At 46.2% G+C, this 17,110-nt stretch overlaps 9 protein-coding genes across 10 annotated transcripts, besides 3 other annotated features; 4 read left to right on the plus strand and 5 right to left on the minus strand.

Annotated features, from left to right (window-relative positions):
* Nucleotides 1–24: 24 nt before the first annotated feature.
* TSTA_034450 (uncharacterized protein) lies at nt 25–1,339 on the plus strand (the record flags this gene model as incomplete). The annotated part of the gene is made up of 4 exons (XM_002480595.1): nt 25–92; nt 140–255; nt 307–861; nt 915–1,339. The coding sequence occupies 4 exons, from the start codon at nt 25–27 to the stop codon at nt 1,337–1,339; spliced, it is 1,164 nt and encodes a 387-aa protein (XP_002480640.1).
* Nucleotides 1,340–2,627: 1,288 nt separating this feature from the next.
* Nucleotides 2,628–2,663: a microsatellite.
* TSTA_034460 (allantoinase Dal1, putative) lies at nt 2,664–4,537 on the plus strand. Its single transcript, XM_002480596.1, has 2 exons — nt 2,664–3,265; nt 3,320–4,537. The coding sequence occupies exons 1-2, from the start codon at nt 2,786–2,788 to the stop codon at nt 4,439–4,441; spliced, it is 1,602 nt and encodes a 533-aa protein (XP_002480641.1). The 5' UTR covers nt 2,664–2,785; the 3' UTR covers nt 4,442–4,537.
* Nucleotides 4,536–5,498, minus strand: TSTA_034470 (uncharacterized protein; the record flags this gene model as incomplete). Its single annotated transcript, XM_002480597.1, has 2 exons — nt 5,212–5,498; nt 4,536–5,159 (listed from the first exon to the last, which is right to left on the minus strand). Exons 1-2 carry the CDS (start codon nt 5,464–5,466, stop codon nt 4,536–4,538), a joined length of 879 nt encoding a protein of 292 aa, XP_002480642.1. The 5' UTR covers nt 5,467–5,498.
* A 147-nt stretch (nt 5,499–5,645) lies between these two features.
* Nucleotides 5,646–7,272, plus strand: TSTA_034480 (prefoldin subunit 3, putative). 2 transcript variants are annotated; one of them, XM_002480598.1, is made up of 3 exons: nt 5,646–5,783; nt 5,857–6,334; nt 6,392–7,272. In XM_002480598.1, the coding sequence occupies exons 1-3, from the start codon at nt 5,755–5,757 to the stop codon at nt 6,497–6,499; spliced, it is 615 nt and encodes a 204-aa protein (XP_002480643.1). In that variant the 5' UTR covers nt 5,646–5,754; the 3' UTR covers nt 6,500–7,272. The 2 variants fall into 2 exon arrangements, with proteins under 2 accessions (XP_002480643.1, XP_002480644.1); XM_002480599.1 differs by having other exon boundaries at nt 5,646–6,334.
* Nucleotides 6,478–8,981, minus strand: TSTA_034490 (eukaryotic translation initiation factor 3 subunit EifCk, putative). Its single transcript, XM_002480601.1, has 2 exons — nt 7,482–8,981; nt 6,478–7,266 (listed from the first exon to the last, which is right to left on the minus strand). Exons 1-2 carry the CDS (start codon nt 7,649–7,651, stop codon nt 6,702–6,704), a joined length of 735 nt encoding a protein of 244 aa, XP_002480646.1. The 5' UTR covers nt 7,652–8,981; the 3' UTR covers nt 6,478–6,701.
* On the plus strand, nt 7,495–8,981 carry TSTA_034500 (phosphatidylethanolamine-binding protein, putative). Its single transcript, XM_002480600.1, has 2 exons — nt 7,495–8,234; nt 8,296–8,981. Exons 1-2 carry the CDS (start codon nt 8,108–8,110, stop codon nt 8,685–8,687), a joined length of 519 nt encoding a protein of 172 aa, XP_002480645.1. The 5' UTR covers nt 7,495–8,107; the 3' UTR covers nt 8,688–8,981.
* A 37-nt stretch (nt 8,982–9,018) lies between these two features.
* TSTA_034510 (uncharacterized protein) lies at nt 9,019–10,601 on the minus strand (the record flags this gene model as incomplete). Its single annotated transcript, XM_002480602.1, has 2 exons — nt 9,019–10,434; nt 10,590–10,601. 2 exons carry the CDS (start codon nt 10,599–10,601, stop codon nt 9,019–9,021), a joined length of 1,428 nt encoding a protein of 475 aa, XP_002480647.1.
* Nucleotides 10,602–12,531: 1,930 nt separating this feature from the next.
* Nucleotides 12,532–12,578: a sequence feature (A-rich).
* Nucleotides 12,579–13,269: 691 nt separating this feature from the next.
* TSTA_034520 (uncharacterized protein) lies at nt 13,270–13,607 on the minus strand (the record flags this gene model as incomplete). Its single annotated transcript, XM_002480603.1, has 2 exons — nt 13,270–13,355; nt 13,412–13,607. 2 exons carry the CDS (start codon nt 13,605–13,607, stop codon nt 13,270–13,272), a joined length of 282 nt encoding a protein of 93 aa, XP_002480648.1.
* Nucleotides 13,608–16,113: 2,506 nt separating this feature from the next.
* TSTA_034530 (uncharacterized protein) lies at nt 16,114–16,821 on the minus strand (the record flags this gene model as incomplete). The annotated part of the gene is made up of 3 exons (XM_002480604.1): nt 16,114–16,235; nt 16,300–16,462; nt 16,498–16,821. 3 exons carry the CDS (start codon nt 16,819–16,821, stop codon nt 16,114–16,116), a joined length of 609 nt encoding a protein of 202 aa, XP_002480649.1.
* Nucleotides 16,772–17,110: part of a mobile genetic element that runs on past the window's edge.

Here is a 17,110-nt window from a genome sequence, read left to right on the forward strand (position 1 = left end):
ATCCTGTCAAGTATCATCTTCACGATGCTCGTCTACAAGATAAAAGATATTCCAGCTGATCCTGTCTTTCCTGTTGATCTGGAGAAACTGGGGTAAGTTCACCTTCAGCCAGTCTCGACACCGGTGGTAACATGACTAGCTTCTTCATCAACGACCAAGATCAAATCCGTCAGATCACCAACCCAGAGGAGGGATTCAAATACCGAGTCAACACCAACGAGAGATGGAATGATGTCCGTCGCAATTCTTTCAACGGTACGTCTTAGTCTCAGATTGCACTCTTCATGGTGAATGCTAATCAGCCAGAATGTATCCGCCGTATTGTCCTCTCCCGCCTAGAAGACGTCGGACTATCAACCTTGCGTCTGCCGCTCGGTGTTCAGGCAAACGACAAACACGTCCCAATACTATGCTCCTCCAACCTGAGCACGGCGAAACGCATCATCCTCATCCTGGGCAGCCCCGACCAAGACCTTGGCATCTGGACCAATCGCAGCATCGCCGAACGAGGCATCAGCCAGGGCTCAATGGTGGAGATTGCCCAAACCATTTTGAGCAGCCAGGCTGATACTGCATTGGTGATTGCGAATTTAGGCCAGCTCGTGTATCACTGTGGCTCGGGAAAGGCATTGTCTCAACGTACCTGGGGTGCTCTCCCTGTTGAGACGGCTGCGCATCCGCCACCGAGACAGACGTATCGAAATGTGATTCCGCGAAATGCGAATTGGAATGAGCATGTCGCATGTATTTTTGAGGACGTGTTGGCTCCAAGAAACAAAGTGATCAACTCAGAGGCAAAGATTGATATTATCGGGGTTGAAGAGGGCGGTCTCGCTGCTGTGGAGTATTTGGTTGGGAGGTGTAAGCCTGTCGTGGTCAATCGCCCTAATCTAAGCTGATATCATCTCGTCTAGGGGATAAATGGAAAAACTCCATTTCAGCCATCTGTTTCTCCAGACCTCAGCATCACAAACATCACCTCATCCTACCAGATGAATCTGACAGCGACGATACCGCCACAAAATCAGGCACACTTGCCCATTTCATCTCAACCCGTTCCCGCGCCTACGTCCTCTCCGACAAACCCCTCGAATGCCCCGTCCCCGGAACCCTGCAATACGGCTGCAACACCTACTCTGGCAACGAGAGCCTCGACCACGAAGACATCATCGTCTCTTCATGGAAGAATATGTTGCAGTGGCTGGACAAGGTGCACGCCGATCCCTCGTACGAGGAAGTCGAGTTCATAATCGAGGAGCCGGTGGAGGTTAATGAAGGGTGGGAGAAATGGCGACGGGGGGAGATTGATGCTGTGGACGATATGTCTACATTGTCTTGATTGCAGCGATCAACCTTGAGCTGGGCGAGGGTCGATGTGGACTTCACTTCGAAAAAGGAGACTGAAGGAATTTCCTATTGCAGTTAGATCCCATAGAATCAAGCCCTAACCCTATCTCGGTTCGGAGGCAACTTAAGATGGACAATTATGAGCTCTCAATTACCACTGAACCTATCATAGCATTCGAGTTGAATATTTCCATTCTTTCGAGTTCTGCAGTATTCAGACCATGATCTCATCCTTGACTTCTAGCAGAAGAAGTACATCCATAAACTCTTACTCGATTAACAACCAACCCATCGACCGGAGCCGGCCGACAATAACCACAAAATACTCAAACCAAACAATCTAAAACAAACCACAAAGTCCACAGAAAGTCTTCTCGTTAAGAAACGGAAAAGGACCGGAGACGTGGGGCCGAGGCAAAAATTAGCTTATCTTAGTCTTTTTAGTCTGTTTTGATCGAGTAAGACGATTCTTCCATGATAAGGCTTTATCGGTCATATCTACGGAGTACAGGATGAGAGTAGGACATGGGAGTATGTCTGGGGTATTCGTTCATATACATATCTATATACTATATGTACCTATGTAGTCTACAATATTATTGCATTAGTAGTATTGAGTCTTGCGGTGACAAAACACGCCTGACCCAAAAAAGCAAGCATGACCCTATCCCCGTACGGCGTAGTCCCCTCTGAATCTGAAATTTTTTGAGTTCTCATTACTCGATCGATTCTTCCCAGCCAGAAGTTTGCATGATTCTATCGAGTAATAGCACGGATAGATCGGATCTCAGTCATATTACCATCGTGAGAGTTCTTCTGTTCACATGTGTGTATTAGAATGTAAGATGTGTATTGCTGTTTGGTGAGACTTGTACTACTTCACTTCAAGGGCTTCCTGTCAGGACGTATACACGATATATGTACTGTAGTTGACGGTGTGGTAGTCCGGTATCGTCTGGTCCGGCCGGTGGGACGGAAAGTATCGCGCGTACCAGGAAAGGATTCCCGTATTACCATTACCAAATCATCCACCGAATTTCCAGGAAAGGGGAAGAATTTTCTCATGGCTTGAAATTTGACTCAGACAGAGAGTAATAGATTATCGTATTGCTGATTGTATGTAGAGCTCTGATCATGGCGGAGTGGACTGGAATGACTCTTATCACCTTATCTCGGATTGCCACGATAAGGTCACTGCGGCGTTGGTGCTTATTCGATCCAGTCAGTGGCTGCTATCTTTATTTAGATATACTAGACTCTTTTTCTTCTTCCTCTTTTGCTCTTTTCTTTTCTTTTCTTTTCTTTTTTTCTCTTTTACCCTTATCCCCCGCGTTTCACCCCTTATCTCTATCTTCCCTCGTTCGATCCGCTTCTAGTCCACCACTACTCCGTACTCAATCCGGAGTAGACTGCGTCTTCTTGCTCTCAGGAAAATAAAATGGCCGTCACAGTAGTTGCTTCCTCCCGAGCCGTCATCTCAGGCCGCACAACACCAGCCACCATCGTAATTTCCCCCTCAACCGGCAAAATCGTACAGGTCTATGATAGCATCAAAGCCGCCTCAGACTTCCCCGACTGCGACTCTTATAAGGATTATTCCCCTCTTGTGCTGCTGCCCGGTCTGGTGGATGCCCATGTCCATCTGAATGAACCCGGAAGGACGGAATGGGAGGGTTTCTATACGGGTACCCAGGCCGCGGCATTTGGTGGCGTGACTACCGTTGTTGATATGCCGCTTAATGCTATTCCGCCCACGACCACGGTAGATGGGTTTAAGGAGAAGATTCGTGCGGCAAAGGGGAAATGTTGGGTGGATGTTGGGTTTTATGGTGGTGTTATTCCGGGGAATGCGCATGAATTGAAGTCTTTGGTGGAGATGGGTGTCCGTGGATTCAAGGGGTTTCTCATTGATAGCGGTGTATGTTTTGTCTCTTGTTGAAAAAAAAAAGTGATGCAGTACTGACTGGCGTAGGTGGAAGAATTCCCGGCTGTATCTTCGCCGGATATTGAATTGGCCATGAAAGCCCTCGCAGACCAGCCAACGACTCTAATGTTTCACGCCGAAATGCTTCCACCCATCACAGACTCAGTCGGTGACGATGTCCAAACCTCATTACCACCTCTTGCTCCCGCAGGCCCGCTCCAGAGTTACTCGACATTCCTCGCATCTCGACCATCATCCTTTGAAACATATGCCGTTGCAGAGATCATCCAACTCGCTTCAACGGCGCCCAACTTGCCGCTGCACATTGTGCACTTGTCAGCCATAGAAGCAATCCCCTTGCTACGAGAGGCACGTGCCAATGGTGTCCAAATCACCGCAGAGACATGCTTCCATTACTTATCTCTGGCAGCAGAAGAAATCGCCGAGGGCGATACTCGACACAAATGCTGCCCTCCCATCCGCTCCCGACTGAACCAAGACGGACTATGGGCTGAACTGGAGCGTTATGCCGATGACGGCGTTATCAAAACTGTCGTCTCAGATCATTCCCCATGCACACCAGACCTCAAACTCCTCCCTTCACATATCATGACACCAGAACCAACCCCTTTCTCTAGCGTTGGGTCAAGCGATTCATCTGCCGTCGCGACTCCATTGCACAATTCATCCTCCAGCAGCAGCGTGAGCGACTACTTTGAATCCAAAGAACAAGAAATCCCTGACGGAAACTTCTTTTCTGCCTGGGGCGGTATCTCTTCCGTCGGACTCGGTCTTCCAATCCTATGGACCGAAATTTCTCGACGCAAACAAATCGCTGCTCCCGGGGGTTCCAAATCAATCGAGCAAGACTTGCAAGATATTGTCCGATGGTGCAGCACCAATACAGCGGCGCAAGTTGGCTTATCCACTTCAAAGGGTGACCTGGCGGTTGGATTTGATGCTGATATTTGCGTATTTGATGATTCGGCAGAATGGGTCGTTGAGCCGAGTACGATGTTGTTCAGGAATAAGTGTTCGCCGTATCAGGGTCGGACGTTGAAGGGAATGGTCAAGGAGACGTGGTTGCGAGGGACGAAGGTGTACTCGCGTAGTGAAGGGTTTAGTCGGGTGCCTCAGGGAAAGTTGCTCTTGGAAAAGAGGACTGTTTAATGAGCTGATTGTCGTTTCATTTGTCGAGGAAAACCGGTTTATTGCATGTATATAGTATTCATCTTAGCGGCATAGCATATACCTTACCTTATTCTTAATTCTGTTGACATTCAGGCCTAGAATCCTCATTAGCATTCTCCCATCTCTCCCTAACCCTCCTCCTCACTCCCCCATTAACACCCTTCCCCCATATTTTAACCTCCTCTTTACCATGATCATCATGTTTCGACTCATCCAAAACCTCCGACGAAACAACCTCCTTCGTTTCCTTAATCCTCTTCTCCGTCTCCTTGGCATATTTCACCTTTCTCAAATAAGCAGCATAAACCACCGTTTCCGCAACACCAACCAATATCCCGACAAACATTGAAACCAGCACAAAGACGGGGTCTTTACTTGCCGCCGTCGACGTAGTCTTTTTTCCAGAAGGACTGGATAGTAGAATCCAACTCAGAAACGAAGGAGTTTGGAAATTCTTCAGGGCCCAGAACGTGGCAAAGCCGCAGAGGAGGACGGACATGAAGATGTTGATTACGAGGGAAGGGGTGATCATATCATCTTCTTCAGCTTTGTCGATTGTATCGGTGGAAGGGATGCCGGAGAATATGGGGGATGGTTTGTAAGTGGTATGGACTGAAGAAGGCGCAATTAAAGCGTTGTATGCTTGTTCGTCGGCGAGGGCTTGGAGACGCGCTTTGAGGGCGAGGTATTCTGGTGACTGTCTATCATTAGTACAAGCCGCTAATATGCGAAAGGGAGGGGAAGGGTACAGGTTCTGGTTTTGCTGGTGGAGGAGGTATATACACCTTTGTCCCTCGAAGGAGGGAGTTGAGTGTATATTCATTGTTTGCGTTTAAGGAGTCTGAGTCGGTGGTGAACGCTTTACTCAGTGAAATCAATTGTTTGTGTGAAATTGGTGCGCCGGTCGAAGGTATTGGTTCTGGGAGATGCAGTTCAGTTCGGGCAGATGGTGAGAGATCTTGTAGAGCTGTAATTATTGTCTGTGTTGTGGTGAGGAGGACCATCTCTATTGATCTTGAAGATGTCTGTCTGATTCGAGGAGGAGAAATGAGGAGGTGGTAAGACGTCATGTAACTACATACTATGTAAGCAGCTTGTCCAATGAAGCTAGACGGAACGAGAACACCACCAAACAAATTCAAATCTTCCGCGGGGACAACGAGTTCTCCGCATCTAGCTCTACACCACAATTCTTCTTTTATAACAAAATTCTTCCTTTATAGAACAGGGGGACTGAGACATGATTATTCAGTGATACTAATTCTGAGATCATCTCACTACTCGCTCATATCATGACATCCGCCCAAAAACCCGGCGAGGGGTAACCACCACCTCACCTCACCACACCACAAGCAAAATACATATATATACTTACTACTTATAATAATGAACAGGACAAACCCCCGCGGCATCCCCTACGCCCCCTTCGTCGACAACGTAAACGACTACGTCTCCAACCGCTCCGAAGTCGAATCCACTTTACGGTCCTTCCAAGAAATGATCTCCAAATACCAATTTATGGAAATGAACACTCAACGACGAAGTGTAGGTCTAAAAGAGAAGATTCCCGATATCAAAAAGACGCTTGATATGGTTCGATTTTTGAAATTGAACCAGCAGAATGCGTCGGATGAGGATGATGAAGGGGCGAAAGAGATTGAGACGCATTTCGAGTTAAATGATACGTTGTATGCGCGGGCGAAGATATCGACGAAGGATACGGAGGAGGTTTATCTGTGGCTTGGGGCGAATGTTATGCTTGCGTATCCGATCGAGGAGGCTGAGACGATGTTAACGGAGAAATTGTCGGCGGCGGAGTTGAGTCTTGCGAATTGTGAGGAGGATTTGGAGTTTTTGAGGGAGCAGATTACTGTATTCCCCCTTTTCTTACATACATATTTTTATGCCTACGTACTGACGAGATTTTAGACACTTGAAGTCGCGACTGCAAGAGTGTATAACTGGGATGTGGTGCAGAGACGAAAGGAAAAGGCCGAGGGCAAGGATGATGAGGACAAGGAGGAGCCGGATGGTTAATTGATACTCCAGGATTTATTTACTTGAGTACAGTACATGGACCGATATCAAATCGTATTATCCGTCAAATGCAATAAACAAAAACAAAACGCCCACGCCTGTCCTCACTTTTCGTCAACCCATAGTTAATAGGTACGGTATCGTCAGTAGTATCCGACCCGTGAGTCCGTGACAACATATCTAAACTCAAAAAAAAAAAAAATCAAGCAGGCTGCTCAAAACCCCGTCTAATAACTCTCCCAAACATATCCATTCCAACCCTCTCACTCTTAATCTCTGATCGAGCCTCGTTCTCCCTGTTCTTAGGAACACGAACAAGATCACCCTCCACCACCCAACCACAAACATCGGTAACAAATTTCTGAAGAGCTTCGCGACTCTTAAGATCGAACCATTGCGCAAGCGTATCCGCACTGATTTCACGGAACGTCTTCCCAACTTCCACCGCAATGCGCACACGAACCAACTCCTCGAATACGGCTACATCAGCCACGAGATCAGCGTACAAATCATCAGAGTTGAAAGTCGACCAGAACAAGGCGTATTGTGCTGATTCGAGTAAAGTGTTGAGATGTGCCAGTTTTTGAATTGATTCGACAAAGTCCGAGGATTGGGCGGCGTTATCGTCCGAGAGGCCAAAGGGTTGGGTATGTGCGGGGAGGAGGGCGAGGGAGAGCGAAAAGGCTGGGGAGGGGAAGACGGTGAGCGCTTTTGCGAGAATGTTGGTTGTTGTTTCGGTTTGGAGGAGGTGGGGGTTGAATTGGTAGCTGTTCTTCTTGTTAGTATGGTGATATCGCCAATAAACAGAGAAAAGTTATATGAGAGGAAACAAGTCTCAGCTAGAGCTAATATAACTCTCCATATTCCATCGGAATGTCAGGTAATAGGAAACGTGGTAAAAAGAATAATATTCATCATAGACTTGACGAGCTCTTTCCCTCCTCTCATTGTCATATGAACCCAAACGAAGGGAAAGACGTACAGCTTCAATAAAGCCAAATTGGCATAACAATCAAACGTTCTATCCTCGCATTGCTGCACAACGTAGTCCTGGAACACAGTGGTGGTTTCGGGGTTGTATCGATCCAGACCGTTGAGGATGGCGTCGATGTGCGCTGGTCGCGTATCGCATTTATCGAATGCGGTGACCATTTTGTCCTTTCTCGGAAATCGCAAAAGGATTGGAAAAGGGTGAGAGGTGAGGTTGGTGGTCTGAAGATGGTCAATCACGAAAAATGAGGTTGATATTCGATTCGATCAGGTAATTTTGGTGTGTGCTCGGATTCATGGTGGGGCTGATGCTGTCGGATTAATTTGATATATCGAGTATATTTCTCCGGTATACATCTTCTCTTTTACAGGCATAGACGTCAGCATATCAAACAACCAACTAACGCAGCCTACAATTGACTTCACACGTCAGATATATCCTGTATATATCCAGTCGATAACCTTCTCTTATGATATAAGCCTACAATAATATAAGCCGGTCCCGGCCATACGCCCCGGAACCGGAAACCCTTCTATCACATTACAAAAGCAGGATATATACAAAGTATTAAACATATCTTCTCATCAATAACTACAATCCAAGACAGAGAAGAGAAAATGCCAGACATATCAACCCACGAGTCCAACCTCCAAGCCCTCAAAGACGGCACATATCCCACCGTCGGCGTGAGCCTCGGATCACAACACAAATCCATAAATCCAGGGGATCACATTCCCAAGGCTGGTACGTCCCAAACAATCCTCATAACTTATAGTCATGAGATGCTGCTAAACAAATGGGATAGACACCAAACCCACACCAACCATCAGCCTACCCTCAGCCCTCCCCCCAGCAAACGACGAAACATATACAGTAATAGCAATCGACCTCGACGCCCCATTCATAACCTTCAATTTCCTAAGTCCAATCGCGCACTGGATCCAGACAGACCTTAGGTCGACAAATGGCGCAGAACTAAAATCCGAAGCGCAACCAATCGCTCCCTGGGCAGCTGCGAATCCGCCTCCGGGTGCGGCGGCGCATCGATATGTTTTCTACTTGTATAAACAAACCAAAGAACTCAAGGATAGGAAACAGATGGGGATGAGGCAGAGGGTAAGATTCGATGTTGGTGCGGTGGTGAAGGAGTTGGAGTTGGGGGATGTTGTGGGTGTTAATTATTTTGTTTCTAATTAATTCTCTCTTGGGGTTTTGACTCACTACATGTATTTGATGGAAGAAGGAAGGAAGGATATTCAATAACGTCTTATTACCAATACCTAATCGAATGAAATAATCAAACAAACGCCAGAAATGACGCGCTAGAAACAACATAGATAATCGTACACAACTCCGGAATATGCTTCCATCAACATAAATGGTCAAAATCAACGAACAAAATACCGCCCGGTCTATAGGTATCAACTCCGGTCCATGGATGTATGTACAAACGGGAGGGAAAAGAAAAAAAAGGACTCATTAGATCTGTAATAACAGAACATCTCCTCCGTCGTCGGGTTCCAGTAATTTAAGCAACAATAGGTCGTCTAGGCGAGATCGGAATCGGTTGTGGAGCAGACGAAATGTTCAAACTCGACAATGCCAATTCGCTCGGCTGTCTACTGTGCCCTTGTTTAGGGACGGCCACGCTTGTGCGACGGGACTGGCTCACGGGTGACTCTGATGAAGAGACAGTGCTGCACACGAATCGTTCGTCGGAAATGGGGACGCCGCCAAACATATTCCCCAATTGTTGGAGGAGGGTCACGAACTGGGCATGTAATTCAGCAAAAATATATTCATTGCCCACAATCTCGGCTAGATTTCGAGCTCGAATCTGACCCGCCCGCCGCGGATTGCCGTTGGCGTCTAATGTGCGGCCCGTCAAGAAGGAAGAAATAGGGGTGTAGTCATGACGCCCAGTAGTAGATGAGGTAGTAGATGCACGGAATGCCTGCTCTTCTCTCATCTTTTCTTCCTCTTGGTGTTTCTCTGCAGCAGTTACAATACCCGCGGCAATGCGCTGGAAGATGCGCCAGATGATCGGAGAAGCTCGGAAGGCGCGCCCAGCATCTTTCCCAGCCAGGGCGATTAATGCATAACTACGACGTTTTCCGCGCGCCATTGGGTCGGGTAGACGGAATACGTAGGCGATTGTGTAACCTGCCACGGGGTCACCGAAACACAGGGGACCGGACGAAAGACCGCGCGGTAACAATTCGCAGCTCAGGGTGCGGATGGACGATTGTCGGAGCAGAGCGTAGTCAGCTGGATTAGGGGGTCCGTGAAGAGAAAGATAGGTCAGGATGTGAGTGTGACACGAGGTATCGGAGGATGAAGATGTGACGGAAACGGAGTGGACAGAGTCCGGTAGGGATGCATGTTGTGCATCGTGCTCATGCGCACCATCATCATCTTCAGCAACACAGATATCCGAGTGTCTGTTACCGCCGCCGCATGAATGCACGACTTCCCTGGACCTTAATACAGGGCTGTTGTTTTTTGCGCCTCGGCCGTTCTCGCCGTCGGATTGGCCTGATGAGCTGGCCGGTAGTTTCTTGCTGACATCTTCAGGCAAAGAGATGCTACAGCTAGCGCATGTGTCGCCGTTGACTCCGCCGACGCGATTCACACGCTCAGAGGCCGGGTCCACCCGGATCTGCGATTGCGACTTTTGCGCTTTCAAGAAATATGGATGGTCCTCAATATTCTGGGAAGCATTGGCGGAATTTGATTTTATGCTTGCTGTGAGTGAGGAGGATAGTTTGTTTCGGAGTGATGAAGTCGTTGAGGACGTGGTCTCGTGAGAGGTAGACGGGGTACCGGAGGGAGAGACCGAGCCATCGGCCTCTGAGGGATGGCACTGGGTGCATGAAAAGGGTAGAACTTGGGAGCAGAGGATCGAGGTAGGGCCGTGTACTTCGCAAAAATGCGTCAAGGAGAGCTATACAGGTCAGCCGAGGTCCTTTTAATGTGGTAGTTGTGTGTTCCCCGATGTAGTGCGAGCACATGACCATGGCGGTGACTGAATCAGGTACACGATGCGATGCGACGCGACACACGAGATCCAAGAAAACAGCACCAAGGGTGATAACATACAATGAAATCCATGGTCGATACAATCAGTAGACCATATACTTCAACACTTCTTCTCCCCTCATTCAACGCCTGGCCACCATCCTCGAACACATAATGGCGATATCCAGGAATAGCTGTGCTGTATTGCTGATGTAGAATGTAGATACTGTCGGGTGTAAATATTACCGGCTTGATGTGCTATTACAATAGGCAAGGTGGCGGCAGACCCAGGCTGCTGGGAACCCGTCTGCTTTAAAGTAGTAAGTAGATCGTCGAACGGGGAATAGCGGTAAAACGGGAAGTAGATAGTCGACGAAATTGCTTTTTTTTCTCCCGGCTGATGGGCTCGTATTCTTTAAATTAACCAGCGGCGCGATATGTAGGAATATGAAATAGGGATCAGAATTAGGGCAGTTCGGGTCGGCGAGAAAAGACGGGGGAGACAAGACGGGGGAGACAAGACGAGGGCGGCGGGGACTGAAGGGATGATGACTCCAGCTGAACACACACTGTGGTAATAATGAGGCGAAATGATGGATTGGCTAGGTAGGGAGGGTTGGGCGAGAATGCCGCCACGGTGGTGATGGTGTTCACTGCTGAGCGTGTCAGGAGGAAGTAAGAATGAGAAGAAACAGAGGCGAGCAGACGATTATTATCAATCTTGGTCCAGTGCTATGTAAGTACAAGAACCACAGCCGGTATACGGAGGAGTCGAGGCGGGATTGAATGCACGAATCAGAGACCTGCGCGATGGGGCTGGCCTGTTCGTGTTGATTATCGATAGTTTATCAAGACGAAACGGGGAAACTTGAAACATGTAACAATGCAGTTCTCCATGAAAGAAAGAGTTTGATCAGAGTGTTTGGTCAATCTTTGTTCTCTACAGAGCAGACTGACGATATAAGGGAGTTAGGTACCAATGTATGGTAACTCTGTACTCTGTAACAATTTTAATTAATCTATGATTGAGTGATCGGGACGGGATGTTACCGTCCCAGATCCTGGCGCCGTCTCTTCTCCGCGGGCTGTTCAACCAGTTGTTCACATGATATGTATATATATTGGACGAGTTATTACTGTCTCGGTCTATCAAGATAAATCTACGTATTTACCGATCTTGCTGCGGCATCCGTCGACACATTGTACAGCCGTGTCGAGGATGTGGTGGAGATCAGTCACAAGAAGACTTACTCTGTTAGGCAATTCTCATCGGTTACAGTCCCAATACCAAAAATACATGGAGTGCGTAAGTCCCCTTTGCGGCATTTCTGATTGGACGCCTCGTCCGTCTATTGTCTAGATCCCTGCGGATAGAACATCAAATTATATCCTCTCTCCTCTGTGTAAACCTGTTATTCTGTCCTGTTAACCTGACCTGACGTTGATACTTGTCAATTAAAAAAAGAAGACATGCTTATCTCTATCTACGTCGCACAAGAATGAACTATCATTCCTCCCTTTCCTTTCTTTTTCGCGAGCCAACCAATGTGAAGGCATCCCGACAATCCGACTCAGCGACCCGCCCGCCCACTCCCACTCCCTAGCGTCTATGATGGTAACTTTTGTATCTTCGTCTTGTTCCGTTTGCTGCCGTTTGCTGCCGTTTGCTTTTCAACCCATTTCAATAAAAGTCCGGAGTAATTGACTTCGGGCTGTCGGTTGGGGAAAGCATCTCATCCTCGGCACTGGGCAGATGGGGTTGGTTGTCGATTCGTCAATCGGTGACTGTCGCGTGGCGGCTGGAGTACATCCGGAGTAGGGCATTCTGAGTTCAAGTCAAGAATTCATGCGCCACTCACTCATCGTGCATCGATTGAATCAGATGTTGCTTACGGTAGCCTCGAATATGATGAGTAACGCAACCAGTGGGATGGATAAGCATACGTCTAATATATTAATATCATGATCGCTCGCTGAATTGCCGAGCATAAGCGTAGAAATACTACATAGCCTAGAAGAGCCCAAAAAAGAAGCAAAAAAGAAGCAAAAAAAGAAAAAGAAAAAAAAAAAGGATCCACTCTAATCTCCATGGAAGCTTTCATGGAAGCATCGTGGAAGCATATCCACCCCGAGAATGGATCCCGACCACCGAAATTCTATTAAAAAATTAAAATGGAGTGAAAAATGTAGTATCCATTATTAATCTGAATATTACTGATGCATGTGCCATCTGTTCATGGTGTTTTACAGAGTACTACGTAGTAAAAATGCAGATGGATTTGCAACTTTGGAAATCTTGGATCGGGTGGGGCCAACATGCAATCCGATGCCTTGGTGCCTTAGGGGTGTGATCTACCAAGCCCTAACTTGCCGCCGATATGAGTATCGGAAGACAAGCATAGATCATAATACTAAGACTAGGGATAGCCATCGGTTCAATGAGATGAGTCAATTATCGGGACACAGTATCTTCATTTACATTGCTAACAAACATCAGCACAGATACACTTTTGTCAACTGAAGCGTGAAGGGCCAGTGGAGCATAGAGGATTCATTCAATCCAGAGCAGGTTAAATAACACTGCAATATGACCAGCGACATAACCTTTTTGTTTGATAAAGCAACATTTGTACTCCGTATTAGAGAAGTTTAATTATATAGTCTGTCAACCCATTTGCCATTGAATTGCTCACAAAGTTCATTCGTAACAAAGACTATTCTCAGTGGAACTATGTGCCAGCAGATCGGCAATTTAATCGAGTCAGGCTTCAGTCGGAATCTCTCTACCAGGAGCGACATCCACATTCCAAATCAACACAACACCCCCGGGATCATCCTCGTTGAAAACTCTGGAAAGCCAGTGACGTGTACTCTGAAGTCATCACCAATCGTGCTAGACCTACCCTTGGTGTCAATCTTCTTAATGAGATGATCAGCCTTGTTAATTAGGTCTGGGCTTTGAAGGATAGTATGAGTATCCTGTCTCTGCTGGTCGCATGGCTTTGTAGGGGTTCCTCCAAATTCCGTAGTTTCGAGGATACAATTGAAGAGTATACCTTTGAAATCAATATCATTACCTCCAGCAGACAAAGTAGCCATTTTGTGGATTTCCAAACTTGGGGCGAAGGTCTAGTCAGAATCAGTAATGTTGATTTGTATCAGAAAGTTCCCCCAAAATAACCATGTAATAGCTAGGATTCCTACACTATTCCCAATTCGGTTCGCCCCCCTTGTTCTTCATCGTAGAACTACTAGGCTTTGACTTCCTCAGTAGATGCTCCCGAGCATACGACGTTGTTAAAGACGTGGTTCAATGGGGACATGCTCGCGTCTCCGTTCAACAATACTGGATAAGCTGAATCATATCGCAGACATCGCCATCCATTGATATAGTTTCCCGCCCCTACTCCCGAGGCATACGAGTCCCCTAATGCAGTCCACTCGAAATCTTGGGAGAAGACACATTGAAAGGAAAGAGAAAGACTCAAGGGATATCTCCACATGGTTCTTGATCTAACTGTCCCTGTCTCGTTTATTCTCGAAGACCGCTTGCGTACTATATAAGACAGGACAAGTATGTACTATTTATACTGCAGTCCATGTCCCAAAGCCTCAGGAGATGCCTAGCTATGAATCTTACAATAGGGACGAAAGGTACGAGAGAAATTCTAGATTGTTCCACTGTTTATAAACTCGAATGTAGGGTAGTATTCCTATTTTCTCATCTAATTGATACTACTCCTAGACCTATACAGGAACCCAATCCGAGTACACTGTGGGCTTTGAGTGAGCGTTGGATTCCAAATATGATGTATTTTTGGAGCCCTTTGACACCTTCAACCGTTCTGAGCATTATCCACTGGCTTAAAGCTCGGTTAAAGGGGCTTGCATTAGTGATCTAGCTCCTGATAGTGGTGCTAGTTATGGAAGTTTAATTTCAAGTGTATACTGTTGAGTCGTTACATGTGTTGAAGCAATTGGCTATCATTTCAAATCTGTGCCATTGAAAACCTCTCCTATCACATCATTCCTGCTTTAGCCGCCGTACTACTGGGGAAGTTACAGCACTCTACTAAGGAATGCCTACTTTAGCATCAATTTCTTGAGAATCATGGTTACAACACCCTTGAACTTGACTGCTGCGAGTGAGGGAAGCCTGGACATTATACGGTTTTGTTATAGTTTGCTTTTGTGGCTATGCTTTTGGACCTTTTCATTTTACCTAGTTTATACTTATACCAAATATCGGCGCTGTATGGTCTAGTGGGGGCGAACCATGCTACTCTAGTAAGTGCTCCAACGTTGATATTTGACCAGGGACTACGGTTCAGGCTTATATTGCTGATAAAGAAGCCATATGTGAGTGGTCAGACTGCGAGGAATGGAAACACAGGAAAAATCAGGCAATATGTATTCAAATCCTCTGATAAATGTGATTGCAAAGCAGATTCTCTGATTACTATGACTAGTCTCGGATTTTAACGGGGTTGCTAGCTTGTTAGGAAGTGAAAGACCTCAAGTGAGGAGCGTGGCCAAAAATCTAGAATTATGAGATATGTGAAGATGAAACGAATCAAAGAAACTATTCTCTTGTTTGGAGCTACTGAAGTTTGCGTAAATTTAATGGAACCTGCTGAGAAATTTCCCAACCTCCGCTACTAGTGGTTTTCCTCTGGGTATTTCAGCTCAAATTCCCTATCTAAACAACAAGTCCTCTCTCCCTCCTTCATTTTTGCATCAAATTTCACGGTGGAATTGCCCTATTCTGTAGATTTAGTTCGTACACATCCAGAGTGGAGGAGAGAAGGAATAAGGGTTATTTCAACATACTGTGCCTACAAACCATAGTACATATGCATGAAGACTCATAATTGCAAACCCTTTCAGTGGTCGGCAGTCCTTTTTGCGATCCGGATATGGCTGCTCAATGGTATCCATCGAACCGCAGAAAGGCGTTGATCCGGACCTTCCTGGATTATCAGTCGAGTTCTCTCGCGCATACAATTCCAGACTGGGTCGTCTGAGATATCTGAGAGGAAGACTCCTGAAATTATTAGTTAGCGTGACTGTTGATAATGCACTTTCCAAAGAGATTACCATAGATATAGATATCAAGATCTTCTTCACCCAAAAAGGTTGTTTGATCCAAGGCGAGACGCAGGTACATAGGTACCAAAATATTCAAGAAATAGGCACTTACACAAATGAAGGTGTTGGATGGACTTCGACTCGATCGATTTGAAACAGATCAGTATCGCGGGATTCAGGACAGAATTTTTGATTCGACTCTCCAGGAATCACTCCCGGGATTGATAGCGAAGATACCGGAGTCATAGGGTGCTGGACTGGCATTGTGGACTGAAAGAAGGCAAGCCAGGAAAGACTACTTATGAAAAAGGAACGTATCTGCTCCATGAACTCTCATAATCCAGCTAACTTGGTGAGAACAATCGAACCGTTGCCATAGGGTTATAAGACTGGAGTCTGGGAAAGTTGAAAAAAGGAAACTTCCCTTTCTTCCAAATTTCAAAAAATGTCTAAACGATAATTATTGCATAACAAACGTAGAGATATCTTATCAAGCCTAGAGATGACTAGAGTGATATTAGTGAGCTTTGAGGCTCGTGGTGATTTTCTGTCTCCACGTATCGTGACCCATGAGATCGACAACCAATATTTGTGAAATGTTTTGTAGTCCACCAACGCCATATATTTTATATATAATAACTAGACAAACTAATAATACCATACACAAGTGACCTATTGCCTGTAGTGTTAATAAAAGAAAAACCCAAGTTTTGAGGCTCTATTGTAACCTCTTCCTCCTCCGGCTGCCGCTCATCAAGAACATATTGTTTATGAATTTTCAGCAAATCCCCATCATGACGGCGTTTTATGAGGCGATTCGCATCCTTTACATAAAGAGCATCAACAGCTTTGACCTGGCGCTTGGCCTTTTTTTATTCTTGCATTTTGTTGTATCGCGAACCTTTGCAAAGCTCTCACGGTGTAGCTCGCCCAAATCGGCCATTATGAAGCTGCCTTGATTAAATGTTTCTATACGGCGTGCAAGACCCGGGATTGCCTCATCCAAGATATCCTTTATACGGTCGATTGATTTCTCAATAATATTGACGTAGCGACGAAGTTTTTGAATGGATGAAGGTGAGATCGATTTAATGGTTGGCGAGCTGGGAATAGTATCATCAGCATCGCCATAAATTTTTAACGTATTCCCATTATCAATAATTGCATCCTTTATCCAATGCAGCGCGAGGATTGTACGGCCAAATTCCTCGATCTTTCCAACCATGTCGGATTGTTCGTGTTGTAAAGGTTTGTAAACGGATCTCACGTAGCTCGCCAAAACAGTCGTTTTTATCAAAACCGAAGCCGCCGAGCTGAGCCACCTGATTCACCACTCGTCCATGAACACGTCTATATTGTTGAAACGGGATTCCATCGAGCGGTTGTAAAAGATGTGTTGAGTGTGGAGGAAAAGTAAATGCTTGAATGCGACACATTTTGCAGTACTCCAGAAACGGTATAGTGAGATGAGTCGTATGGTTATCCATAATAAGTAATCGCCAACTCTTCCCATC

The sequence above is a fragment of the Talaromyces stipitatus genome, genomic scaffold (genome assembly GCF_000003125.1).
Source record: "Talaromyces stipitatus ATCC 10500 scf_1105507295541 genomic scaffold, whole genome shotgun sequence".
Lineage (NCBI taxonomy): Eukaryota > Fungi > Ascomycota > Eurotiomycetes > Eurotiales > Trichocomaceae > Talaromyces > Talaromyces stipitatus.

Coding starts and splice junctions, on each gene's coding strand:
- TSTA_034460 (XM_002480596.1), top strand. CDS start 2,786: ATGGCCGTCACAGTAGTTGCTTCCTCCCGAGCCGTCATCTCAGGCCGC. Junction 3,266..3,319: donor GGTTTCTCATTGATAGCGGT/GTATGTTTTGTC, acceptor TGACTGGCGTAG/GTGGAAGAATTCCCGGCTGT.
- TSTA_034480 (XM_002480598.1), top strand. CDS start 5,755: ATGACATCCGCCCAAAAACCCGGCGAGGG. Junction 5,784..5,856: donor GCCCAAAAACCCGGCGAGGG/GTAACCACCACC, acceptor AATAATGAACAG/GACAAACCCCCGCGGCATCC. Junction 6,335..6,391: donor TTTTGAGGGAGCAGATTACT/GTATTCCCCCTT, acceptor ACGAGATTTTAG/ACACTTGAAGTCGCGACTGC.
- TSTA_034490 (XM_002480601.1), bottom strand. CDS start 7,651: ATGGTCACCGCATTCGATAAATGCGATACGCGACCAGCGCACATCGAC. Junction 7,267..7,481: donor AATTTGGCTTTATTGAAGCT/GTACGTCTTTCC, acceptor CAAGAAGAACAG/CTACCAATTCAACCCCCACC.
- TSTA_034500 (XM_002480600.1), top strand. CDS start 8,108: ATGCCAGACATATCAACCCACGAGTCCAACCTCCAAGCCCTCAAAGAC. Junction 8,235..8,295: donor GGATCACATTCCCAAGGCTG/GTACGTCCCAAA, acceptor CAAATGGGATAG/ACACCAAACCCACACCAACC.